Genomic DNA, 26,839 nt, shown 5'->3' with positions numbered 1-26,839 from the left:
TGCCTCCCTAGTAGCTGGAATTACAGGTGTGCACCACCATGCCCGGCTAATTTTTTAATTTTTGTGTAAAGACAGGGCCTCACTCTGTTGCCCAGGCTGGTCTTGAACTCCTGGGCTCAAGGGATCCTCCCGCCTCAGCCTCCCAAAGCGCTGGGGTTACAGGTGTGAGCCACTGCACTCAGTCCAGAGTGTGGTTTGAAATCAGGGTGTTCCCTGCCTTTCCTCTGTATTTCCCTGGCCAAGTTCATCTGACTGGCCTGAAGATGCCACTGTTGTTCCTCTGCCTGCAGAACTGAGCACTGACAGAAGCCATCACCTGACTGCCTGGTCACTGGAAAAGCTCCTGGCCCTGGAGGAAATGTGTCTTTAACTCTTTCCTCTCCGTGGTTCCTTTCCTGTCCTCTGCCTCCCAGGACAGCACCACCCCCTTCCTCTGCCTTCTGCATGTCAGCTGGGACCATCAAAACCACGGATCCGGGGCAAAGAGGTCAACTTCCACAGCCGGACCAGTCACCGTGCTGGGGACAGCCAGACAGAAATGAGAACTTAGAGCCTTTTTTTCTCAAGGTATTAGGAGGTACCTGAGTGAAAGAGGCACCTTTTCGCCTTATTGCCATAGTTTAGTTCTGGTTTAGGGATGAGTTCATGTGTGTTGTGTGATAACCTTTATCGTGAAGCAACCTGCCTGAGTTCACACAGGTGCCTGTCTTCAGATCCCCTAGCTCTAGAAGTCCTTGATCTTTCTACATTGTCACATTATTAGCTTCAAAGAAAATTTCAGAATACCAAGGGACAGATGGCTCAAACAATTCTGAGCACCATTCGGGTGGTACCCACACTGCTTCCTGATCTCTGCCTAAGGGTGGGTCTCTGCAGTCGGTTTGGGCACCCAAGCTGGAATAGCGATCCAGTGATTTGGGGGCAGATGACACATGGGGTGGCCATGCCTGGTAGCCAAGCATGTGCATGCTGGAGGGCAGTCTTTCAACACAGTGGATATATGCTGACATTTTAGTTTCTTCAGACCCATCAGCACACTCTTTTTTTTTTTTTTTTTTTTTGAGACAGAGTCTCACTCTGTCACCTAGGCTGGAGAGCAGTGGCACGATCTCAGCTCACTGCAGCCTTCTCATCCCAGGCTCAAGCAATTCTCCTGCCTCAGTCTCCCGAGTAACTGGGACTACAGGCGCACACTACCACACCTGGCTAATTTTTTGTATTTTTAGTAGAGACAGGGTTTCACCATTTTGGCCGGGCTGGTCTCAAACTCCTGACCTCAGGTGATCTGCCCGCCTCAGCCTCCCAAAGTGTTAGTATTACAGGCATGAGCCATCGCGCCCAGTCCTGATCAGTATACTCTTATCTCATTCAGAACATTGAGCAGACAGATTTCTCCTGTTATTTATTTATTTATTTGAGACTGGAGTACAGTAGCATGATCACAGCTTACTGCAGCCTTGACCTCCTGGGCCCAAGCGGTCCTCCCACCTCAGCCGCTGGAGTAGCTGGAATGCACTACTACATCCAGCTAATTTCTAAATTTTTTATAGAGATGGGGGTCTCACTGTGTTGCCCAGGCTGGTCTTGAACTCCTGGCCTCAAGCCATCTTCCTGCCTCCGCCTCCCACAGTGCTGGGATTACAGGTGTGAGCCGCTGTACCCAGCTCTCTTTACTTTTTAATAGAAATATAGAAAGCAAGCCAGGATAATGCCCAAAGTGGAGAGTTTCAACATTGCAGATTTTGTAGACACCACATGTTCTTGCCTTATGCAATCTGTGATCTAGCATCTGGGAGCATGGGTCCCATAGATCTTGGCTGTCAAACCAAATGATTCAATAAATATTTGCAAAATATGCCAAGCGTATATGTTACATAATCACAGTGTCTACACAAAGGATGCATTGGAAAAGGCACAAGGGCCTTTCGCCCTCAGTTGTCTAATAATTGAAATAACAAAAGCAGTAAGACAATTCTCACCCATCTCATCTCACATGCACTTCCACCCTTCTTCCAATACCCCCTCTTTGATGTAAGGTGGCTGCGTTTTTGGCATGTCCATATAGACTCTGAAGAGTGAACCTGCTGAATCTTGTACCTGGGCCCTGATGATGTTGGACGAAGGGGCATTCTCTGACAAACTTAGGAGGGAATAAAATCTGGGGATACCTGGAGAAGAGAAAATAAATGGGAGAGACAAAATTACCTAGGAAAATGAAAATAAGAAATTTAACTCTAGCTAAGCAAGGAGAAATGGAAGGGGTGAAAGCGAGAAGGAAGAAGAAAGGAGAGGAAATTGGAAATTGATCACAAATTAACAGGGGAGGAAAGAAAGGGAAATTTGATGTAGTAAGGGATACACTGTCAATAAAAGTAACGTCCAGGGCAGGACAAGAGGTTGAATTCCACACTATTACTCAGTGGGATTCGGACATTTGGTGTTTGCTCTTGGCTGAGATGCCAATGGGATCAAGAGAGCCCTAATGTAGTTGTCTTGACATCTTATCTTTATGGCAGTGTTTATCAGCCTGTGTCTACTGGAGGTGACATTTGTGGTAGAAGGGGTGGTTATTTGACTTAACTGTTTGCAGATACCTGAGACTCTGCCTTCAACAAACAGCCAGGCAGGCATGTTTGCAGAAACTCCTACATTTGTTCCTCCTGTGCCTGTGCTCCTGCCTTGTACATCTGGCTGCCTCCTTAGAAACTCCACTTGGGGCCAGCAACGGTGGCTCATGCCTGTAATCCCAGCACTTTGGGAGGCCAAGGCCTCCCAAAGGATCTCCTGAGGCCAGGAGTTCGAGACCAGCCTGGCCAACATAGTGAAACCCTGTGTCTACTAAAAAAACACAAAAATTAACCAGACGTGGTGGTGGGCACCTGTAGTCCCAGCTACTCAGGAGGCTGAGGCAGGAGAATTGCTTGAACCTAGGAGGCAGAGGTTGCAGTGAGCCAAGATCGCGCCATTGCACTCCAGCCTGGGAGACAGAGTGAGACTCTGTCTCCAAAAAAGAAAAGAAACTCCGCTTGGATGTCTAAGAGACATCTCAAATTTAGCACATCCAGAATAACAACTCTCTTCTTAGTGCCCCTCCTAGGCCCTCACTCCAAGTCATTCCTATCTCAAGAAATGGCACCGCCCAGCTATTCATGGCTCAGACTCAAAGTCTTCTGTCTCTCCCTCACTCTCCATACCCAGTGCTTTCACAAGCCCTGTAGGGTCTTCCTCCAAAACAGAGATGGATGAGCTTTTGCTATAAAGAGCCAGATAGTAAGTGGAGTTTGCAGACCCTGTGGTCTCTGTCTTTTTTTGGGGGGGGGTGGCGGTAAAGATGGGGTTTCACCGGCCAGGCGCGGTGGCTCACGCTTGTAATCCCAGCACTTTGGGAGGCCGAGGTGGGCGGATCACGAGGTCAGGAGATCGAGACCACGGTGAAACCCCGTCTCTACTAAAAATACAAAAAAATTAGCCGGGCATGGTGGCAGGCGCCTGTAGTCCCAGCTACTCGGAGAGGCTGAGGCAGGAGAATGGCGTGAACCCGGGAGGTGGAGGTTGCAGTGAGCCGAGATCGCGCCACTGCACTCCCGCCTGGGTGACAGAGCGAGACTCTGTCTCAAAAAAAAAAAAAAAAAAGATGACCTCAAGTGATCTGCCCATCTCAGCCTCCCAAAGTGCTGGGATTACAGGCGTGAACCACTGCACGCGGCCAACCTTGTGGTCTCTGTCAACACAATTTAGCAAGGCCGTTGTCGCCCCAAAGCAGCAACAGGCAGCACATCAGCAGATGGGTGTGGCTGCGTCCAGTAAGACTTTACAGGCATCCCCCAGTATCCGAGGGGGATTGGATCCAGGACCCCTGCATATCTCCAAATTCGTGCATACTCAAGGCCTGCAGTCAGCCTTGTGAAACCTGTGAGTATGAAAAGTGGACCTTCCATATACACGGGTTTTGTATCCCACAAATTCTGTATTTCCAATCAGTGTTTGGTTGAAAAAAATCAGAAAAAAAGTGGACCCATGCGGTTTAAACGCGTGTTGCTCAAAGGGCCAACTGTATTTAATAAAACAGGCAAGGCCCATTTTGGATTTTTTTTTTTTTTTTTGAGAGATCTCGTCTGTCACCAGGTGAGTGCAGTGGGCTCGGTCTTGCAATCCGCCTCCGGTTCACTCTCGAGTAGCTGGGACTACAGGCGCCCGCCACCACGCCCGGCTAATTTTTTGTATTTTTAGTAGAGACGGGGTTTCACCGTGGTCTCGAACTCCTGACCTCGTGATCCGCCCGCCTTGGCCTCCCAAAGTGCTGGGATTACAAGCGTGAGCCACCGTGCCCGGCCTTTTTTTTTGAGACGTAGTCTTGCTCTGTCGCCCAGGCTGGAGTGCAGTGGCATGATCTCGGCTCACTGTAACCTCCACCTCCCAGGTTCAAGCGATTCTCCTGCCTCAGCCTCCCAAGTAGCTGGGATTACAGGCACGCACTACCACACCTGGCTAATTTCTGTATTTTTAGTAGAGATGGGGTTTCACCATGTTGGCCAGGCTGGCCTAGAATTCCTGGCCGGGTGCGGTGGCTCACGCTTGTAATCCCAGCACTTTGGGAGGCCGAGGCGGGTGGATCACGAGGTCAGGAGATCGAGACCACGGTGAAACCCCGTCTCTACTAAAAATACAAAAAATTAGCCGGGCGCGGTGGCGGGCGCCTGTAGTCCCAGCTACTCGGAGAGGCTGAGGCAGGAGAATGGCGTGAACCCGGGAGGCAGAGCTTGCAGTGAGCCGAGATTGCGCCACTGCACTCTAGCCTGGGCGACAGAGCGAGACTCCGTCTCAAAAAAAAAAAAAAAAAAAAAGAATTCCTGGCCTCAAGTGATCCGCCTACCTCGGCTGCCCAAAGTGCTGGGGTTACAGGTGTGAGCTACCACGCCCTTCCCTCCCCTCCCCTCCCCTCCCTTCTTTCTACAGAATCTTGCTCTGTTACCCAGACTGGAGTGCAGTGGCACAATCACAGCTCCCTGCAGCCTTGACCTTCCAGGCTCAAGCAATCCTCCCACCTAAGCCTCCTGAGTAGCTAGGACAACAGGTGTGTGCCACCATAACTGGCTAATTTTTAATTTTTTTTTTTTTTGACAGGGGGTCTCACTTTGTCACCCAGGCTGGAGTGTAGTGGCATGATCTCGGCTCACTGCAACCTCCACCTCCAGGCTCAAGCAATCCTCCCACCTCAGCCTCCCAAGTAGGTGGGGCCACAAGCATGTGCCACTGTGCCTGGCTAATTTTTGTGTTTTTGGTAGAGAAGGGGTTTCCCCATATTGTCCAGGCTGGTCTTGAACTCCCAAGCTCAGGCGATCTGCCCTCCTCAGCCTCCCAAAGTGCTGAGATTATAGGCATGAGCCATTGCATCTGGCCTAATTTTTGAATTTTTTGTAGAGACGGGGTTTCACTATGTTGCCCAGGCTGGTATTGAACTTCTGGCCTCAAATGATCCTTCTGCCTCGGCCTCCCAAACTGCTGGGATTATCGGTGTGAGCCACCGTACCCAGCCTCTACTTTTGACCCCTTTTAGTTCATGCTTCTTGCCACAAAGCCCACTTTTAAAAGTGGAAACCGGGTTTTGTGTATCCTCTGCTTAAAACCTCCACCGGCTGCCCATCCCTCTTGGCCAGATGCAAATTCCCATCAAAGACCTTCAAGTCCCTGCGTGGCCTGACCCTACTTGACCCCACTCTCCTCCTCCCTCACTCTACTGTGGCCTCCCTGGTCTTCTTCCTGCTTCATAAACAAGCTTTGGCTCCCTCCTTCCTAAAGCCATTGCTTTTGCTGTTTCTTCTGCAGATCGTCATATGGCAGTCACCTCCTCCAGGAAGCCTGCCTGAACCACCCGTCTAAAATAATAAAAGCTGGTATTTATCAACAGCTGAATACATGTTCTTATAAAACTTGAATATGAACTATCTTATGCTGTCCTTTTTTTTTTTTCTCTTGAGACAGGGTCTTGCTCTGTTGCCCAGGCTGGAGTACAGTGGTGCGATCACAGCTCACTGTAGCCTTGACCACTTGGGCTCAAGTGATTCTCCCACCTTAGCCTCCTGAGTAGCTGGGACCACAAGTGTGTGCCATCACACCTGGCTATTTTTTTTGGAGAGACAAGGTCTTGCTGTGTTGCCTAAGCTGTTCTCAAACTCTTGGGCTCAAGCAGTCTTCCCACCTCGGCTTCCTAAAGTGCTGGGATTACAGGGATGAGCCACCGTGGCTGCTTCAGATCCTGTTGTAATCTCCACTTCACTGAGGAGGAAATTGGGTCCAAGGGAGGTTATGTAATTTGCCCCAAATCATTGAGGAAGTAGCAGAGTTGGGATATAAACCAGCTGTGTGGCTCTCAAACCCAGGCCTTTGACTCCCACTCTTTACTGCTTATGCATTTTCTTTTTCTTTTTTGTTTTGAGAGGGCGTTTCACTCTTGTCGCCTAGGCTAGAGTGCCGTGGTGCCACCTAGGCTGGAGTACAGTGGCGCCGTGTCGGCTCACTGCAACCTCCACCTCCTGGTATCAAGTGATTCTCCCACCTCAGCCTCCCAAGTAGCTGGGATTAGAGGTGTGTGCCACCACACCCAGCTAATTTTTGTATTTTGAGTAGAGACGGGTTTCACCATGTTGGCCAGGCTGGTCTCGAACTCCTGACCTCAGGTGATTCGCCCACCTCGGCCCCCAAAAGTGTTGGGATTACGGGCGTGAGCCACTCACTGCGCCTGGCCTGCTTATGCATTTTCATCGTAGCATTTGTCACGGTATTGAAATTACATGTTCATCTATTTATGTGTGTTTGTTGAGTGTCTCTCTCACAACAAGGAGCAGAGAGCTGGTCTGTCTTTTATTTATTTATTTATTTATTTATTTATTTATTTATTTATTTATTTAGAGACGGGGTCTTGTTATGTTTCCCAGGTTGGTCTCGAACTCCTGGGCTCAAAGGATCCTCCCAACAGCCTCACAAGTAGGTGGGACTACAGGCGTACACCACTGTACCTGCCTTCTGCTCTGTCTTTTGTCTTTCTTACTAAATTCTCAGCTTCTAAAACAATGTCTGCCACACACTAGACACTCAATAATCATTGAGTGCCTGAATAAAAATTTAGCTTTGTAATAAGGTAACTTCCTGATATGCTAAAAAAAAAAAATCCGTAAATATTCCAACTATGCGTTACCCTACAATTCTTAAATGAGAGAAAGAAAATGACCAGATTGATTTAGTCTAGTTTCAGAAATGCTGAATTCATTCATATTTATATTCATGTCTAACATCAGCCCTTCCCTCCCACTCAAACAATGTGAAGTCCGGACTTTTGAATGTTCCTTATGGAGTTAGAGAAGGCTTCTGTCCCTTTTAAGCCTTTTTATTCCCTTATTCCGGTGCCCAGTCTCCAGGCACCTCATCTGTCTCTTGGTGGCTCTTTTGCTCCTGCCCCCACCTCTGTATGTAGCTCCTTCATTCCATTCATTTCAGCTAAACCCTTGCGAGTGTGCCATCTGTCTCCAGCTGGACCCTGGAGCAGTGCAGATGGTGATAAACCCAGGATTCACTGCACGCTCCTCTCTCTATGGTGAGCACCAGGCCCCAGGCCAACCGTGGTCCCACACTGGAGGGAGGAGGAAAAGAGCTCAGTGATTTGTAACATACCACGAACTGCTAAGTTTCCAGAATGCTTTGGCAAGAAGAAGCTCTGTTTAGGGAGGTGGAAGTTTATTCCTGGTCCCGTGTGGTAGAGACCATTGAATTAGGGTTAACAGAGGAGTAAAGTCCTCTAGCCAGAAAGGAACACTCTTTGTGCAGCGTGTGCCACCTTATCAGGTAGCCAGCTAATTGCATTTACTTTTCTGCACTCTGATTTGCTTTCATCTTGCGTCACATAGCTGGTTTTGTTAGTGCTGGCCAAGCTTTCTACCGATGGCAGGATTAGAAGCCATGGTTTAATATTAGCAATTTTGGAAAATGATCAGCTGTTTAACAACCAAAACATTTCTGGTCTTCTTTTGCTCTGATTAAAGGTGAAGGGACACTAATATGTACTGGGTATCTCTCTATGTCTGATAATGTGACAAATTGTCTTCAATATTTCTTTTCATCTGATCGTTACAGAATTCCTTGAGGTACTTGGTGTTATCCCTGTTTTGCAAACGAGGAAGCATGGTCTCTGGAAGGTCAGGCACTTGCTCAAGCTCACACTTTCTGTGGGTGGTCATGCAATGTGGAGAAGTGGGTAAGAGTGCAGGTTCTGGCTGGGCGTGGTGGCTCACGCTTGTAATCCCAGCACTTCGGGAGGCCGAGGTGGGCGGATCACGAGGTCAGGAGATCGAGACCATCCTGGCTAACACAGTGAAAACCTGTCTCTACTAAAAATATAAAAATTAGCTGGGCATGGTGGCGCGTGCCTGTAATCCCAGCTACTGGGGAGGCAGGAGAATTGCTTGAACCCGGGAGGTGGAGGTTGCAGTGAGCCGAGATCACACCATTGCACTCCAGTCTGGGTGACAGAGCAAGACTCTGTCTCAAAAAAAATAATAATAATAATAATAAAAATTCTAGCTGTGGACCATGTGTACACTTATTCTTGACATGTTAAAACCATCAATCACATCACATAATTGAAACTGTTTTTGCAGTCAGAGCTGCTGAAGGCTTTTCCTAGATGTCCCAAGCTTCCTTGTCTCCATTTAGTCTTCAAAGACTGGGGTGATCTCAAAGGCTTCTCCGCACCACCCAAAAGGACAGAGCGGGGTGAGGTGTGTGTGGGAGCCCTGTGGAAAGAGTGTTCAGTTTCCTTTGATCATGATTGATCTACTGTTTATAAAAATCCGCTGTTGTTTATGGGTGAGTGACAGCCAGAGAGTGATGGATAGATTAGCTATGAAATCAGGAGTAGGAAGGCTTCAGGAACAATGCGCTGTTCAGATTATACTTGCTTTTAACGAGTTCTAAATGTCAGCTCCCTGTACTCCACGCCCTGCTCTTTACTGATGAGATGGCTCTCAGGTTGTTGGACCCTTGAGTGGAGACTTTCCTGGGTCTTTCCCCTTGAATTGTCTGCTGCTACTTTTATTGGCAATCAGAGCTCGCATATGAGACCTCTGTGAGCTGGCTGAGCTGGCTAAGCTGGCTGGTTGACCCCTCCAAGTTAATGGGAACCCTGTCTTAGCTGGCTGTTCTAACTAGGAGCCCTTTTCCCCTGCTCAGCTACATATTAAATTGTTTCTGTCAAAGGGCAGGCAAGACCAAAAGGAGGGAGAGATGGAGACAAAGAATGAGACCCGGCTCTGCTCCACCCACCCTGGGATGAAATGCCTTTGTTGACTCCTTTGAAATTGCTTCCCAACCGCATTTTATGAAAACAAAGTGTCCCTTTCGAGTTGTTTAAAGGAAATATTGTGGAAATCTCAAATGCCTCTTTAAAAAGGGATTTTAAGGCCGAGGCGGGTGGATCACTTGAGTTCAGGCATTCAAGACCAGCCTGACCAACGTGGTGAAACCCTGTCTCTACTAAAATACAAAAATTAGCTGGGTGTGGTGGCACACTCCTGTAATCCCAGCTACTGGGGAAGCTGAGACACGAGAATTGCTTGAACCCGGGAGGCAGAGGTTGCAGTGAGCTGAGATTGGCCATTGCACTCCAGCCTGGGCAACAGAGCGAGACTCCATCTCAAATTAATAAATAAAAATAAAAAGGCATTTTAAATTTGTATCTTATTTTTATTTTTGTATTTTATTTTTAGAGACAGAGTCTCTATCACCCAGGTTGGAGTGCAATGGTGTAATCGTGGATCGCTGCAGCCTCAACCTCCCAGGTTCAAGTTATCCTCCTGCCTCAGCCTACCAAGCAGCTGAGACTACAGGTGTTCACCACTACAACCTGACTGATTTAAAAATTTTTTTTTTTAGAGATGAGGGTCCTCTGTGTTGCCCAGGCTGGTCTCGAACTGCTAGGCTCAAGCAATCTTCCTGCCTTGGCCTTCCAAAGTGCTGAAGTTAAAATTTTAAATATAAACTATAAGGGGACATTGTTTTGAAAGACAGATCAAGGGCATAGTTAAAGGAAACAAACTCTAATTGCTAAATTTTAAATATGTGAGACTCATTGCTCAAAGGCAGCTGGTCTCCTATCTTGACTTTGGTGAGAGCAAAGTGGGCCTCCACTGACCCGGACACCCGTTAAGGTGAAGCTGATCTCTGAAAACAGACATCACTGCTGAGGCAACCTGCCACATCAGTGCCTCACCTTGGTTCTTCTCCAGCAATTAACATTTACTTTATTTGTCCTTGAGGCAGGAAGGAAGGCCTCAAAATCCCAAACCCTCTAGATACCCATTTCCATGTCTGCCCAACATCCCAGAACCATATGCTGGTATCCAGCCAGATTTTGTGTCGGCTCAGCTGGACTAAAAATGTTCCATTTAAAACCAAGAAGCAATAGGTTTCCTGGGCTGCAAAGACAGACCTTCGAGGAGGCCACGTGGTATGGCTGAAGTTGCATGTTCTGCTACCTTTGAGCTTGCAAACCCTTGGAGATAGGTGGTCACGTGAAGGTGCAGAGAAGAAAAGCGGAACAGCTGTGGTCTGTCATCTCCCGAGCCCATCCACCTGGGAGTTTGGAAGAGATGTTTAGGACAGGATTTTCATCTGCCAAAAAGTGCTTAAGCTGAAGGCAAACAAAGTAAGTCTTCCTTCCACCCAAGCCTTTGCTCTGTGAGTGTCTAGCACGCTGGGCTGGCAGAACAGCTGAGACTAGGCTAGCTTTAATTAATCTTGAGAAAGAACCCTGGAGATCAGACTTCTGTTCCTCAAAGGAAGATATAACAATACTCTCTTCTCCATCACACACTGGCTGATACTTAAGCAAACAAGATGAGCCAAGGTAGGTATCCCAAGCCACGGAAATGAACAAGCAGGACCAGGGACAAGGGGAGGGTTTCCTTTCTGTTTAAGAGACTCTTTTGCAGAGGTGTGCTCACGGGCCAGGAAGACAGCAGCCATTCATTTTCTCACTGGCAGAGTATCACAGCTTCCCCGTAGGGTTCAGCCTTGGATTTGTATTAAGAAGCATGGTCGGGGGGACCGGGGGAAGAAATGTCCGTTAAGGTGCTGTCATTGACGAGACTCAATTTAAGAATTATTTTCAGTGATTTTTCTGTGAAGAAATTGTATCATTTTTCTTATGCAAAAATGTTGCTGTTAGCAGTACAAGTGCTTTATGCTGATGGACTGGTGGGGGTGATTTGTAGGAAACCATCACACTCTTTTGCCAACCCTTTTTGTTGTTGTTGTTGAATTGAGGCAGGGACAGCTGGCTGGGGCTGAGCATGCTAGGCATGCAGTCTGTGATCTAGCATGGAATTCTCTGGGTAAAAAATTAGTTTATGCATAATCTCCTCCTCCCTATTGTGGCAGCAGTCTAGAAAAAATGACTAACTGGCCAGGCGGGGTGGCTCACGCTTGTAATCCCAGCACTTCGAGAGGCCGAGGTAGGTGGATCACTTGGGGTCAGGAGTTTGAGACCAGCCTGGCCATCACGGTGAAACCCCGTATCTACTAAAAATACAGAAAAAATTAGCCAGGCGTGATGGCATGTGCCTGTAATCCCACCTACCGGGGAGGCTTAGGCAGGTGAATCGCTTGGACCCGGGAGGTGGAGGTTGCAGTGAGCCAAGATCGCGCTACTGCACTCCAGCCTAGGCAAAAAAAGTGAAATTCTGTCTCAAAAAAAAAAAAAAAAAAAAGACTAAATATCCCTAGATTTGAGATGAGTTAGTCAAATTATACTTATCACCCTCTGTTGAAATCTTCTGGAGAATCTGTACATCGAGGTCTCGCCGAGGCAATATAGGATGTATACTGTGTGTACACGTCACACACATGCCTCCCATGTACACACGTGCATCACGTGTGCCTAACATGTATGTGCATGAATATCACACACGTGAGCATGTCTTTCACATGCATGGTACTTAAGCAAACAAGATGAGCAGAAGTAGACTGAACCATGGAAATTGGCTGGAGCAGGGCAATGGACAAAGGGAGGGCATCATACATGTGAAGCATCACACACATGTTCTGTCGTGCCACCTATATGCATGTACATTACGTGTGTTTTTATGTGTGCACGTGCTTGGGAGCACAAACTAGAGTGAAGGTACAAGTTGGGAACTTGGGAGCCTTGGAACACCATCCATGTCTCCTGAGAAGTGGGATGCTGGTTAATGTTGAGAAAGCCACCAAGCCTTGGTTATTGTATTAGTCCGTTCTCACGCTGCTAATAAAGACATACCCGAGACTGGGTAATTTATAAAGGAAAGAGGTTTAATTAACTCAAAGTTCAACATGGCTGGGGAGGCCTCAGGAAACTTAACAATCATGGCAGAAGGAGTAGCAAACACGTCCTTCTTTGCATGGCAGCAAGGAGAAGTGCAGAGCGAAGGAGGGGGAAAGCCCCTTATAAATCCATCGGATCTCGTGAGAACTCACTCGCTATCACGAGAACAGCGTGGCAGTAACCGCCCCCATGATTCAATTACCTCCCACTGGGTCCCTCCCACAACACCTGGGGATTATGGGAGCTGCAGTTCAAGATGAGATTTGGGTAGGGACACAGCCAAACTATATCAGTTATGTTACACGAGAACCATTTAGCTTTCTTGTTAAAAAATCATACCTATGAAAAAGATATCAGCGTACTCAGCAATGTATATATCCCCTTACGTGGGGACAGGAACCCTCCCAGGAACTGATAGCCCAGCCCACTGGGAGGGCAGAAGCAGCCTGGCTGCTCCCTGGCTGCCCTTGCTGAGTTGACAGGTAGTCCCAGAGAGCTGGTCGTGGGTCTTCCTCTCTTAAGACTAGCAGATTTCCTTTGGGGTCCTTGGCAATGTATTCTTTGTAAGGATCTGGGATGACTGTGTCTCCCTTTGTGTCCAGGGCTAAAACAGTCTTATTTGGTGGCCCCCGGCAGCCCTTAGGACTGGGTTCATCCTGGGCTTCCCTTTCTGTCTTCAGTGACTCCCACTGCAAAGGGGCCTTGTCTATGGCTTAAGCAACTGGAGGCCCTGTCACTGAATAATTGGAGTGGACAAGGTTGTGGGGTATCATTTCAGATTTCGTCGAAGGTGGCTTTGCATCATATTCCTTAACAGGCTTTTCTAAAAGGATAGGACAATTTTATCTCCAACCAGACATCTCTTTCCTGCTTCCAGGCCTAGCAGGATCAGGAAATGAACTTAGTGTCCCCACTAGACACCAATATCTAAGCAAAGAGGTGTTCTTTCCCTGCGCCTCCCCCTAGCCCGGCCTGTCCAGGAAAGAGAGATGATGAAAAATTGGCTGAGCGAGGTGGCTCATGCCTGTAATCCCAACACTTTGGAACACTGAGGCAGGCAGATCACCTGAGGTCAAGAGTTCAAGACCTGCCTGGCCAACATGGCAAAAACCCATCTCCACTAAAAATACAAAAATTAGCTGGGCGTGGTGGCACATGCCTGTAATCTCTGCTACTTGGGAGGCTGAGGCAGGAGAATCACTTCAACCCAGGAGGCGGAGGTTGCAGTGAGCCAAGATCGCCACTGCACTCCAGCCTGGGTGAAAAAGTGAAACTCCATCTCAAAAAAAAAAAAAAAAAAAAAAAAAAAAAAAAAAAAAAAAAAAACTTAGAGACTGCCCATGGGAATGTTCCCAGAAATTCACATATTAAAAGCAAAACAAGCACTTAGGTAAAGGTTTACTTTGACAGAATGTTTGATGGGAAATTTGGTGTTTTTGAATTTGGCAAAAACGTGGATGAGACAAGTGATTGATTGTCGTTACTGTAAGTTCCACTGCTTGGCTTGCCAGCTATTGGGATTCTTAGAATGATACGCATTTTGGAAACACTAATCAGATCTTCCCAACCGTCTATGGAGACTTTTGATAATTCTCTTGCCGCCTTTCTTTCTTTCTTTTTTGACTGCTTAAAGAATTTTTATTAAAGCAAGAATTTTACAATCCAAATTACATTTCCCTGCTCAGTTATCAATTCTGTTACTTAAAACAGAACTGATATTTTGAGCTGTTCTACAGTAAAGAATTACAAAATTAAAGAAAGGAATGCTTTAAATTTTTGTACTTTGCTGAAAATTCTTTTCCCCAGGGTCTATAAAACATTAATTTGTTTTTATATTTTACTATTTTTATGGGTTTTTGTTGTTGTTGTTTTTAAATCAACAGGTAACCTAAGACGAGTATTATGTTTGCTAGATCTTCAGCCACTGTTCTTTAGCAAGGCCAGAGGTCATGTGTGCCTTACACTGTAACTTTACTGTCTTCATTGAATAGTCACATTCAGAGCTGATCAGGAATATGAATCTTTTTTTCTTTTTTTTTTTTTTTTTTAAAGAGACAGGGTCTCACCATATTGCCCAGGCTAGTCTCAAAATCCTGGGCTCAAGCGATCCCCCAGCCTCGGCCTCCCAAAGTGCTGAGATCACAGGTATGAGCCACCATCCCCAGCCCGGAACATGTATTTTAACAGTCCTTTGCTTCCTACCTGTCTCTGTGATCAGCCTGTGCACTTTTCCAGCATGGTGCTCCTCATCTAGGGCGGCTGGGGCTGTGAGTTTCGGCAAGAAACACTTGTATTCCGTCATGGAGAGAAGGTTAAATTTGTGTAAGCAAATAGACTCCAGTTCACTGCCAGGTCTAGAAACCCCATCCACCAGCCCACATGTTCCTCTCTGCATGCCATTTTATTCTCCAATGTCCCTCTGCCATGCTATGGTATGAACCCCACTTAAGTTTCTTTTTCTTCTTCTTTATTTATTTATTTATTTTTTTTTGAGACGGAATCTGGCTCTGTCACCCAGGCTGAAGTGCAGTGGTGCGATCTTGGCTCACTGCAACCTCCGCCTTCCAGGTTCAAGCGATTCTCCTGCCTCAGCCTCCCAAGTAGCTGGGATTATAGGCGCACACCACCAGACCCGGCTAATTTTTGTATTCTTAGTAGAGACAGGGTTTCCCCATGTTGGCCAGGCTGGTCTTGAACTCCTGACCTCAGGTAATCCGCCCGCCTCAGCCCCCCAAAGTGCTGGGATTACAGGCATGAGCCACCGTGCCCAGCCCTGCTAAAGCTTCATCTACACGTCCAATATTACCCAACTCTGTTACTGAAACACAAGCTAACATCATTCAACATAGGCCACAATATCATATTATTTTTCCCAATATCTTTTTCACTGAGTCCAGTTAGGTTTAATCAGCACTTAACTACCCATGCTAATGGCAGGTAAGTAGCAGCTTGCATAACCCAAGTGATCAGATACTCTGAAATCAATCGGGTGCATTACTTTTTATTCCCTCCCAGCACCCAGCAGATCTGTCTTCATCATTAAATATGGAATGGAGACTAAAATTTTTGAATTAAAATGATGTTAAGCTTTAAATTAGCATGTCGATTCTCTCTCTTAGATAAAAGAAAACCAGAGAGCAAGTTATCTTTGAAACAGATACTTCAAAAAGTGGAGAATAGCTTTCCCTATGGCAGAAACCTGTGTATTTGGATGGAATTATAGCATCAGACTTAAAGGCCTGTCTTTTAGCCTTAGAATGGTCATCCTGCTCATGAAGACCCACAGATGCCTGGGTCTGCATTTCATTTTCAGGTTACAGGTGGCTGCTTTGGACTCTGGCCTCCCTGCAGGCAGTTTCTCTGGTTGCAGGGTCATGAGTACTGTAGAATTAGTCTGTTTTGTTTTGTTTTGTTTTGTTTTGAGATGAAGTTTCGCTCTTGTTGCCCAGGCTGGAGTGCAATGGTACGATCTCAGCTCACTGCAATCTCTGCCTCCTGGGTTCAAGCCATTCTCCTGTCTCAGTCTCCTGAGTAGCTGGGATTACAGGCGCTCACCAACACACCTGGCTGATTTTTTGTATTTTTAGTAGAGACGGGGTTTCACCATGTTGACCCGGCTGGTCTTGAACTCTTGACCTCAGGCAATGCACCCACCTCGGCCTCCCAAAGTGCTGGGATTACAGTCATAAGCCACCACTCCCAGCCTGTAGAATTAGTCTTCTGTGCCTTGAAATTATTTCTACCAATTCTTGGTCCCTTGGAATCATTTCCCTAAAACTCAGCATTTATTCAAGGACCCTGGAACATCTCATATTATAATAATTGTGAATTTAGGTCTAAAGCATCTTCTTCCAAATCTTTGCTTGTTTTTATTTAAAAAAAAAAAAAGTCACACTTCGCTAAACATGGCTGCTAGGAAGCCCTGAGCTGAACTTACATTTGACCTTACTTTTACTAATGGTGTGGGATTTTACTGCATGCAATTTCTGCAACAACTTTTTCTATAGTCTTGTTTTATAGCTGTACCTCTTTTTATTTTTGTATGGATTTATCTATCCAAAATCTTATTGAACATATTTTTCTGAGCCACAGGAAGTACTTTTGGGAATGAGGTGGTGTGAATTTATACAGAACAAAAGCAGCACATTAAGCAGGACACCCACAGGTGGAGCGCTTAGTCACTCCCACTGGCCAACAGCGCTTGCTTAGGGAGCCAGAAGAGGAAAGCTAATTGAAAAATATGGTAAAATCTATGTGTGAGATGCTGAGTGATGCTCTCAGACAAAACCCAAAGATGATGACATCCTTGCAGACACCCAGGTGTGCATTTCTTCATACTCTAGAAAATGATCAGTTAATGAAATGGATATTGTCTCTTTTCTTATCGCTTATAAATGTCAGTTTGGGGAACAAAAAAAATGCCACTTTATGGTGTGAAGTGCCTGTCTACAATAGTCCTTGCAGAGCGGCTCAGAGTCCATGGCATTAAAGATATGACAGTTACTGTGTATACAGTCAGCGGGGAAGGCGGCACAGCAGTATCTACGAGTGATGGGGCCCCACCAACACTCACACCACACCCCCCGCACGCTTCATATTCATTGGCAGGTGAGGGTGCTTTTGTTTTATGAACAATGTCCTCTGGTCTTTAGTAGGCATTGTGGTTCTCTTTTTTTTTTTTTTTGAGACTGAGTTTTGCTCTTGTTGCCCAGGCTGGAGTGCAGTGGCACAATCTCAGCTTACTGCAACCTCCACCTCCCGAGTTCAAGTGATTCTCCTGCCTCAGCCTCCCGAGTAGCTGGGATTACAGGCACATGCCACCATGCCCAGCTAATTTATATATTTTTAGTAGAGACGGGGTTTCACCATGTTGGCCAGGCTGGTCTCGAACTCCTGACCTCGGGTGATCCACCCACTTCGGCCTCCCAAAGTGCTGGGATTACAGGCGTGAGCCACCGTGCCTGGCCACGCATTGTGGTTTTCTTAATGCCCAGCTTTGTATGAAGTCCTCTAAAATCCCCTTTGAGGAGTCGTTGAATTACATTTCCATTTTCTTTCATTAGGAAGCTATGTCTGGCCTGAAAAATAAAAACAATTTTATGGTTTCTCATAAAGGTGTAATTTTGCTTCACTCTTATTCACTTATTTTCACGATGGAGAGAATGAAATTGTTTCCCCACGGAAATCATAGTCCATTTTTTGCCTTTCATGTTAGTGATTCTCCCCCCTCATAGCTCCCTAAGAAAAACTAAAGCAATTTGAAAAGCAAAAAATGCAGTCTTATAACAAAGTCGGCTTTGTCCTGATAAATACAATGATGGATGACCACAACCACTTAGGTCCTTTTGGGCAAACGAATAATTCTCTGACTATATCTGAGAAGTGGAAACACATGAATTTATGTTCTGGTTCTTCAAATATCTTCTCCCTTTCGCCTCTTACATTGACCTCACTTGCCGGAAATTAATGAAGCAAATCCCCAAGGGCAGAGGCTAGAAGGTTTGTGAGGCTTGGAGCTTATACGACGGTCCTCTTTAAGAAAAACAATACAAAAATATCTTACTTTCACAATTTTTTACAAAAACATGATCACATGAACATACTGCCCAAGTCCCTCCTGAGCCTTGGAAAGGCCCGTGCAAGAGAGATCCCTGAAGCTTGAATTTTACTGGCTTCACGGTAAGTCCATTTCTGCGGGCACTGTATTGTGGCAAATGTCCATCTACACTATGCACACTCGAATTTGCTCCTTGTGTATGTGAACACGGGAACGTAGGTAATGCCTATACAGAGAATAAATAGGAATATACAAGTATAAATATAAAAACACAAGATTACATATTGAGTTTTAAATACACAAACACACAGATACTTATTTTTTTCTATTTTTGTTGTTTCTAAAGATCGTATCCAGGCATGATCCCTCTTCTCCAGACTTTGAGTTGTCTACCTGCATTTCGATGTTCGCTTGAGGGGGGAGGTAATCAATTTAGCACATTATCATTCAATCAGACAAGCTGACTCAAACACTGTTCTCTGAATTGGACTCATGCTGAGCAATCCTCTATTCTAGAAGCCAGGTGTGAGGGGTGGGAGGAAGGAAGCCGGTGCGGGTAGGGAGCCCATTGCCAGTAGACAGAGCATGGCTTGGTTTTTTCCCACCCCCCAAGCAGTTCAGATACTGGTTTGGAGGTCTCCATTGAGGAGGGTCCTCTGGGTCTCCGTGGTCTCATTCAGCCGGGATTTGTCCTGCTTACTGTCACTCCGCTCCCCGTCATCTGTGCCGCTCACCTTGACCAAGCAGAGGACATTCTGGAAGCTCTTCTTGAAGTTGTCAGACAAGAAGGCATATAGGATAGGGTTGGCACAGCTGTTAGCATAGGTGAGGACCACCACAAAGTCAAACATGCCTTTAAGGGCTGGGGTGGGGCTGATGGCCATGGAGACGGAAGAAACGTTGAATATGTAGAAGGGAAGCCAGCAGAAGATGAAGACAGCCACCACGATGGACACCATTCGGGTGACCTTCTTCTCAGACTTCTTCCTCTTGGAGGAGCCCACTCGGATTCCAGAGGACTTCACCTTGATGATAATGAACAGGTAGCAAAGACAGATGATGGTGAGGGGTACCAGGAACCCCAGAATGAAAGTGTAGATGATGAACCCTGTGTACCAAGCTCCAGATTCACCTGGCCAGTTGATGGTGCAGCTGCTTCTCCCCCACTGGTTGCTCCGGAGCCCAGCATATATCATGATGGGCAAGATGACCAGCAGAGAGACTCCCCACACAGCCATGGTGATCATCTTGGCCGTCCGGGGTCTCCTCCACTTGGCTGACTTGATGGGGTGGACCACAGCCAGGTATCGGTCGATGCTCATGACTGTCAAGCAGAAGATGCTGGTGAACTGATTGATGCCATCCACAGTCATGACCACCCGGCAAATGGCCTTGCCAAAGGGCCAGTGGACCAGAGCCACCTGCATAGCCAAGAAAGGCAGACCCAGCATGAAGAGCTCATCTGCAATGGCCAGGTTGAGGATATAGATGTTGGTGATGGTCTTCATCTTGGCATAGCGGAGGATGACGTAAATGACAAGTGTGTTGCCACACAACCCAATGATGCAGACCACAAAATAGATGAATGTGAGGACTGCATTGCTCGTCAGGTCATAGTATGGCTCTGTCTGGTTTGAGGTGTTGGTTGACACCACAGAGCCATTGAGGTCAAATGGAATGGATAGCCATGTGTGGCTTCCATTGAGTGGCTCATCCACAATGTCCATGGCTGCTTTTCAGTCTTAGGCTAGTTCCAGCCAGCCCAGAGATCTTATTCTCACCGTAATGGACCCTGGAGGCCAAGGATCCAGTGTGACATCTGGAAGGAAGAAAGGAAGATTGGCCCATCGGTCACAAGCTGTTTAAACTCTCACCAAATTTACACATTTCTGGTGTAGCCTCTCAAACACACTCTTAAATTGAAAAATGCATTATCTTTCCGCATCAACATTAAGCTCTAGAGTTCCTCATGAGTGTGCAGACTTTTTGAGTTAGTAGGGAAGGGTTTGATTTCAGTCATCATCTGCTGACGCACATGTGGGGGAGGGCTGTGGCTTCAAAAAGCACATACTTTGACCCCTAAGAAGTTGACTGATCTAAACTGCAGAAAGGCAGAGCTTGGAGAAGTTCAGCGCCTGACCTCAGAAGGGTCTGACACTGACATTCCTGAACTCTTCCCTACCAGGAAATCTATGCTGACTTGCTGACCGCCTTGGAGTCTTTCCGTTCTGAAAATGCCATAGTGGAAAAAACCCAGACTCTAGAGGTAGAACAAACCGGGTTCCACTGCTGAGCCCGTGTGACCACATGCCTGGTCCTTAATGGTTCTGACTCTTATTTGTTCACATGGGGGTGTCATGAAGATTAAATGATGGAATGTACGTGAAAACGCCTAGCCTTGCGTTGGGCTCATAATGGGAACCTCGTAAGTGCTGTTTCCCCCTATGTTTTCCTCTACGATCTCATTATCTCTGATTTATTGAAATCTACCTACGTGGTGAACCAATTTATAGTCTTCAGTATTAAAAATAAAAGTCTAGTTTGCTTTCATTTTTGAAATGTAGGCTTCAGTTTATTTTTTGTTTTTCTTCTATTTTTGTTTTCCAATACCTAATGCTTGACTTCCTCAAGAGCTCTTTCCCAAAGTCCCTAAGGGGATGCTGCTCCCAAGTGCTGTAACACCCCAGAGAATTTGCCTGCCATTTTCTAATTAAGGACAAAAACGGGAAGCAGGTGTGGGACACAAGCTCTTTCACAGAAGTAAGCAGAAGGCTTCCAGTACTGATATAATTCATTCACACTCACGATTCCCTTGATCTCCCCAACTGTCCTAGGTGGTAGGGATAATTACCCCCATTTTAGAGATGTGGAAACTGAGTCTTAGAGAGTTTAAAGAGCTCACTCCATTCTCTTGTACATAATTGGTGGAGCTGGGATGTGAACATAGGCCACCTGGCCCCAAGTCTTTTGCACGTCTCAAGGCTTCCCCTCTGCTCCTCAGTGGCCTAGAGACCGAATGGCTGATAACTGGGCTTTGGTTTGAAGCAACTGACTCCTGTGTTACTTCCTTGCTGAGAAAATAATTGGAGCACTATTGGCTTGGCTTAAGATCTAAAACAATAGTTCATCCCATAATTAAATGATAGATATGCAGCCATTCAAAAAAATATCACGGGGGCGTGGGGGGGAGAGGAGGCTTCTTTGTGCTGACAGCAGGGATGTAGAAATGAACAAACTTGGCTAGTGCCCTCTAGAAGGTGATAATTTAAAAGGGGAGATAGGAAAGGAAGCCAGCTCATATAGGGTAGGCATTGATGAGAGATAAACAAAGGACTTAAGAATGCCTTCCTTTCCTGGGGGACTCAGAGGAGGCTTCCAAAGAGAAATGTTTGAGCTGGGTCTTGGGTATATGAAGACTGAAGCAGGAGGACAGCAAAGAGGCCAATCTAGGAAGAGGCGAGATGTTCAAAGGGTGGTGTGTTCAGCAGAGTGGGACTAATTCACTTGGCTGACACATTTCCCCTGAGCTGGGTACTTTTCCTGGTGCCTGGGTGTAGATGGAAGATTACTTTTTAATCCTTGGAAAGACTGCAGATGAGTTAAAGGAGACTTGGCCAGCAACAAGTACTTGAGGATCCTTGCTCACCTTTGCCTCTGATTGATTCTGAACTGCCAGGTGCACTGCTCGTTCCTTCTGTGTTCATTTCCCTACCACACAACTGTCTGTGAAGTGAGATCTGGGCTTTGTGGCTGACTATTTTGTGAAGTATTTGAGGCACCTGGAATTTCATGTCTGCATTGGGTAAAAAAGCATAGACCGGCAGCAATTAAAACAGAAGCTGTGCAGAAACTGTGGTTAGTATCCCTGGATTGACTTGGGTGGTTTTGTTATCATTTCTAACCATCAGTTAGTTGGTTTAATTCTACAGAGCCAGAATCCTATTCAAGCTGCCTGCAATTAGAGTGTACCTTATCATGGGGATTTACAGGGGCCCATCTAAACATGAATGGTCACACTCCAGTGTCTGAGTAACACGGAATTCCCCTGGGCCGGCAGGGCCCCTGTCTAAGAGTTTTTGGGCTAGGAACCACGATGGTGCAGGGAGTATGAGGGAGGGTTGAGTGTTGCTTTCCAGCCCTAACTCGGTCATTTTAACTGGAGTTTCACTCAACAGGATAGAATTGCTTAATGGTAGCAACAGACAGTGTTCAGAGTCTTGGTGAAGGTGGTGGAGGTGGGAGGCTGGGGAGCCGGTTGAGAGTGGGAAGACTCCTCTAAGCAAGAAATGAGCTTAAATTATGGGGAGTCTTATTTAACAAAGAAGTCAGCCGCTTAAGGTCTTCCAGAGACTTCTGTTTCATTTTTGTTTCAGAGAAAGAATATTCCAATGCCAGGCAGCCAATTCTAGTTGAATTGCGGTTAAATTAAATGCACAAGGAAGTTTCGTTTTCTGCATTCTTTGTTTTTCCAGCCCAAGAGTTGTTAGATGCTGGAAATGGCTAGTGGTTGGTTTCCTCTGAACCATGTCCAGGCTCTGTAGAGAGGAGGGTGAGAATGGTCTCACGCACCTGCCCCCACTCCTCCCTTTTACATAGGGGCTGTGGTTACCAGCCCAAGAAATGAGTGTTGGGATGGCGACCGGACATCAGGGGAGGTCCTAAACCCTACTCAGCTTCAGTTTCTCCTCTCCCCATTATCTTTCCCGCATTCACTTCCCCCAACCCCCCCCCCCGCCCCCCGCCTCCCTCCGGGCCTGCAGAACCCGGCTTGGTCTCTGCGCGGCTAGAGCGAGAGCCCCCACTGGCAGGGTGACAAAAGCCCCTGAGGGCCACCGCGGCGCGTGAGCGCCTGGGAAAAGCCGGGGCGGTGCTGGCCTACGGGGTTGAGAAATGGAGGGGCAAGTGTCAGGACTGCGGAGCCAGTGCTCCCGGCTGGCACAGAAAGTCCTCCTCCTGGCCATCCAACTCGCTGATCCTCAGAGCAAGGGTTTCCCAAAGAACTCTGTGCCATTTCCAGGAAGACGAGGCAAGAGCGGAGATTGTGGCGCCAGCACGCCCAGTATAGAAACGCAGAGCAGGGGTGCTAGGGGTGGGGGGGCGCTGAAGACAGAGACATCGGGGCGCAGAAAACAGTCGCTTGGGGGACTTGGCCAGCGGCTTTTGGGCACGGGCTATGCAGTGGTTTGTTCTCTCCAAACCTAGACAAACTGTCCTTTCTGTCCCGAGGTGGGGGACGGAGACGGATCCTAGATCGTTCAGCGTCTGTCTCCCCGGCCCGGCGATGAAGAACAGGAGAGAAGCTCCTCTTTCTCTGCTCTGCGCCCGCCGCCTGCCTCTGGCAGGCTCCGATCTCCGGGTGCGCTCCCGCAGGAGCCCCAGCTGGCACCTCACGGCCTCGCTCCCCTCGCGCCAGGTCTCTTTTGCAGGGGGCTGGGAGAGAAGTTGTCACCCGTCGTAGCTACCACCTGAAATCTCGGGCTAAAGGGCACACGCCACGCACACGGGCATGAGGCTGCGAGGACACGTCCGTTCCAGCACACTCTACCCACAGCCCCCTTACTCAGGCAGGGGTACCCGTTGTGGTTCATTCCTACTACAATCACCCCAAAAGGCACATGAGCGGAGAATCACGCACCGGGACCTAAGCTCAGGCACTCGGATGGGCACACCACCATCAGCGCAGATGCACACAGGTGCCCAAGTGCGCTTCTCGCTCCCTCCATCTCTCTTATCTCTCACACACACACACACACACACACACACACACCCCTCACCTTTGCTTTTCCGCTGCAATCCGCTAGCTCCGGTCTCCGACACCCAGCGGCTGTCCCCGAGCCAGCTGGGCGCCGGGGCGCACAGCAGCTTGGCTAGCGCCTGGCGCCGGACGTTTGGGGTTCCTGGCTCCTCGACCCTCTTGTGCCGGCTCCCGCTAGCCCCTCGCCCGTAGAGAGCTCCCCTCGCCCGCAGAACCCCGGCGCCAAGCCTCAGACTGGGGCTCTGGGCGCTGGTGGTCTTGCGAGCGCGCGCGCATGGGTGGCTGCGCCGCTTGGACTGGCCCAGCCAGCCCGGGCCCCTCGGCACATTTCCCCACGCCCCCCTCCCGCTACGTCACAGCGGCTTCGCTCCGCCCCCCCCAACCCCTCCTCCCGGGTCCTGTAGAAGGACAAGGGTGAGACCGGCTGAAAAGCCTGAGGGTGGCCGCAGGCAGAGCTTACAGACAGCCGGGGAGCGGGGAGAGAGGGGACCCGCCTGCGGGGGCGTAAAAGGTTAAGGGTTTTCGGTCTCCTCAAGACTTATGGCAAGGACAAGCGCTGTTTTCCCTCTGATTTCACAGAATCGACTCCCTTCCACCCAGTATATTCTAGGCAGCTGGAGTGGCGGCCGGGGTGACCCAGACTTACACGGGGACCTCTGTGATTTCCTTAGCCAGACAAGTTAGCAAAGCTGTGTTTACCGTGGGCCAGCCCCGGGCGCAGGGCGCAGGGCCAGGCTAAGGGTAGGGAGAAAAAGGGCTCAGGGGACGCGCTTCTCCGTGCAGTTCCCAATGAGCGCAGAGTGTAAACCCGCACCTGGAGTCCAAGATTCAGTCCTAGGAGCCATCAGAGGGCCAGTGGAGGTCGACTAGTCCCAGCTGTCCCTGAGTCCCACAGCTTGGAGGTGCAGCGGCCATACAGGTGGTCCCCTTGCTGTAGCCACGTCAGGCAGCACCTGCTGGTCTGACCCAGCACAGTCTCTCCTACATGCTGTGAGGGAGCAAAGGGGAACAGGCAAGAAGTGGGAGTCGCATGGAGTTGCAGCTGTTTATTTTTGACTGTGATGATTCAGCCTCTTTTCCAATAATTTAATAAGTCATAATCAATCCGCAGCCTCCCCTTCCTCACCCTCCTCCAAGTATATACGCGCGCACACACACACACACACACACACACCATCCTCAGTACAGTTTTAGAGGATGTGAAAACAGAAAGCAAACCCCGTTACCTTTCTCTGTGAGCTGAGTGGCCTTGATTTGTCCGTCCTATTATTTGATTTCCAATTCACCAGGGAAAAATAAGTCCAGAAGCTGTGTGGCAGGTGGGGTGAGCCCTAGAGATAAATGAGTGACATGGGAAAGGAACCACCAGGTACAGCAGCAGCCAGCTCTCTCTTCTATCTGGGCCAAACTGTATCTTGGGGTGCCCACTGTGAGATGGGGATCAGGAGTTTCCATCTCTCTCTGAGAAGTTGGTCATGATAGGGCTTAAATCTTGGCATCCTGGAGCTCAGGGCGAGATGGAAATTGAGCTGCAATTGCCTTAAGTTCCAGGAGTCAATCTGGGAGCCAGCATCTCTTTTAGACATGTGCATGCAAGTAGAAGGGCTGCGGTGGGTAGCTCACTAGAAGAGGGCTGTGTCTGCTCACCGTTAGTGGGAAGAGGGAGAGGCAGAGAGGTAATAATATCAAGAGGGCATCGTGGAATTGCACTCAGGGGAACTCGGCATTCTCTGGCCACACAGTTGCTACAATGCCTGTTGTCACCTCCAGTTTAAAACCAGTAACCTGACTGGTTTCCAGGAAAAGAAGGAAGTGCCCACTCTGCTCTCAAATTCCTTTCCTTTGTACTATGTTATCTCTTAAAAGTTCTGAAACTGTTAATACCAGATTTATGCGCCGGGCACGGTGGCTCACGCTTGTAATCCCAGCACTTTGGGAGGCCGAGGCGGGCGGATCACGAGGTCAGGAGATCGAGACCACGGTGAAACCCCGTCTCTACTAAAAATACAAAAAAATTAGCCGGGCGTGGTGGCGGGCGCCTGTAGTCCCAGCTACTCGGAGAGGTTGAGGCAGGAGAATGGCGTGAACCCGGGAGGCGGAGCTTGCAGTGAGCCGAGATTGCGCCACTGCACTCCAGCCTGGGCGACAGAGCGAGACTCTGTCTCAAAAAAAAAAAAAAAAAAAAAAAAAAAACAACCAGATTTATGTTTCATTAAAAAAAAAAATAACTGGAGCCAGCGGAGTCAGATGATGCTGCTGTTCCACCCTGGCTGCAGGGACGGGCTGATCGTGGAGGAGGGACAGCGCTGCCACCGCTTCGCCTGCAACACGTGCCTCTGTGTGCACTTCACCCACAAGGTAACAAATTGGAAGTACTCAAAGCTGAAAGAAGTGGATGATGGGCTTGGGGGAGCAGCTGCCTGGGAGGATGTTGACTCTACTGCAGAGCCATGTCCTAAATGAGAACCTCCTTGTGCTTACTACATGTAGCTTCAGACCCGCTCTGCAGATGAGCCAAAGACCACCTTCTACCAGTGCTGCAGGGCTCACTGTGGACACCACTGGAGGGATTAGGGCAAGGACGGCCCAGCTGCCTGAGCGTCTGCTTACCTCCGGGTAGATGCTCAGCTGGGAATATGAATTGTGTGTCCTGAGGGTCTTTGCTGGTGTGGTGGAAAGCTAACCCTTTTAAGGTGAAGAGTCAGGGTGTCAGGAAATGTGGCCTATCTGCCAGTCAAAGCGGATGAAGTCATTGATGTCCAGGGAGCTTTTCTGTGTGGGGAGGGGCCCATAACTAAGTATGCTCTGTTTGAAGTCCTGTTCTTTCTTTCTTTCTTTCTTTCTTTCTTTCTTTCTTTCTTTCTTTCTTTCTTTCTTTCTTTCTTTTCTTCTTTCTTTTCTTCTATCTCTCTTTCTTTCTCTCCTTCCTTCCTTCCTTCCTACCTTGTTTCTTTTTGGAGACGGAGTCTCGCTCTGTCGCCCAGGCTGGAGTGCAGTGGCGCGATCTTGGCTCACTGCAAGCTCCACCTCCCAGGTTCATGCCATTCTCCTGCCTCAGTCTCCTGAGTAGCTGGGACTACAGGCGCCTGCCACCACGCCTGGCTAATTTTTTGTAGTTTTAGTAGAGACGGGGTTTCACTGAGTTACCCAGTATGATCTCGATCTCCTGACCTCG

General features: G+C 48.1%; 2 protein-coding genes across 3 annotated transcripts; one reads left to right on the top strand and one right to left on the bottom strand.

The window, feature by feature from the left end:
• Positions 1-16,849: 16,849 nt before the first annotated feature.
• On the bottom strand, positions 16,850-23,943 carry SSTR2 (somatostatin receptor 2). 2 transcript variants are annotated; one of them, XM_058428966.1, is made up of 3 exons: positions 23,684-23,943; positions 18,644-19,728; positions 16,850-18,135 (listed from the first exon to the last, which is right to left on the bottom strand). In XM_058428966.1, the coding sequence occupies exons 2-3, from the start codon at positions 19,634-19,636 to the stop codon at positions 17,887-17,889; spliced, it is 1,242 nt and encodes a 413-aa protein (XP_058284949.1). In that variant the 5' UTR covers positions 19,637-19,728; positions 23,684-23,943; the 3' UTR covers positions 16,850-17,886. The 2 variants fall into 2 exon arrangements, with proteins under 2 accessions (XP_058284949.1, XP_032033593.1); XM_032177702.2 differs by having other exon boundaries at positions 18,048-19,728.
• Positions 23,944-25,914: 1,971 nt separating this feature from the next.
• Positions 25,915-26,238, top strand: LOC116484146 (DNA-directed RNA polymerase III subunit RPC10-like). The gene is given in 1 exon segment (XM_032753686.1): positions 25,915-26,238. A coding segment is annotated over 1 exon segment (324 nt).
• Positions 26,239-26,839: the final 601 nt, after the last annotated feature.

Source organism: Hylobates moloch, unplaced genomic scaffold (assembly GCF_009828535.3).
Source record: "Hylobates moloch isolate HMO894 unplaced genomic scaffold, HMol_V3 SCAFFOLD_15, whole genome shotgun sequence".
NCBI lineage: Eukaryota > Metazoa > Chordata > Mammalia > Primates > Hylobatidae > Hylobates > Hylobates moloch.
The sequence above is the reverse complement of the archived record's forward strand: the minus strand, read 5'-3'. Positions and strand labels throughout refer to the sequence as shown.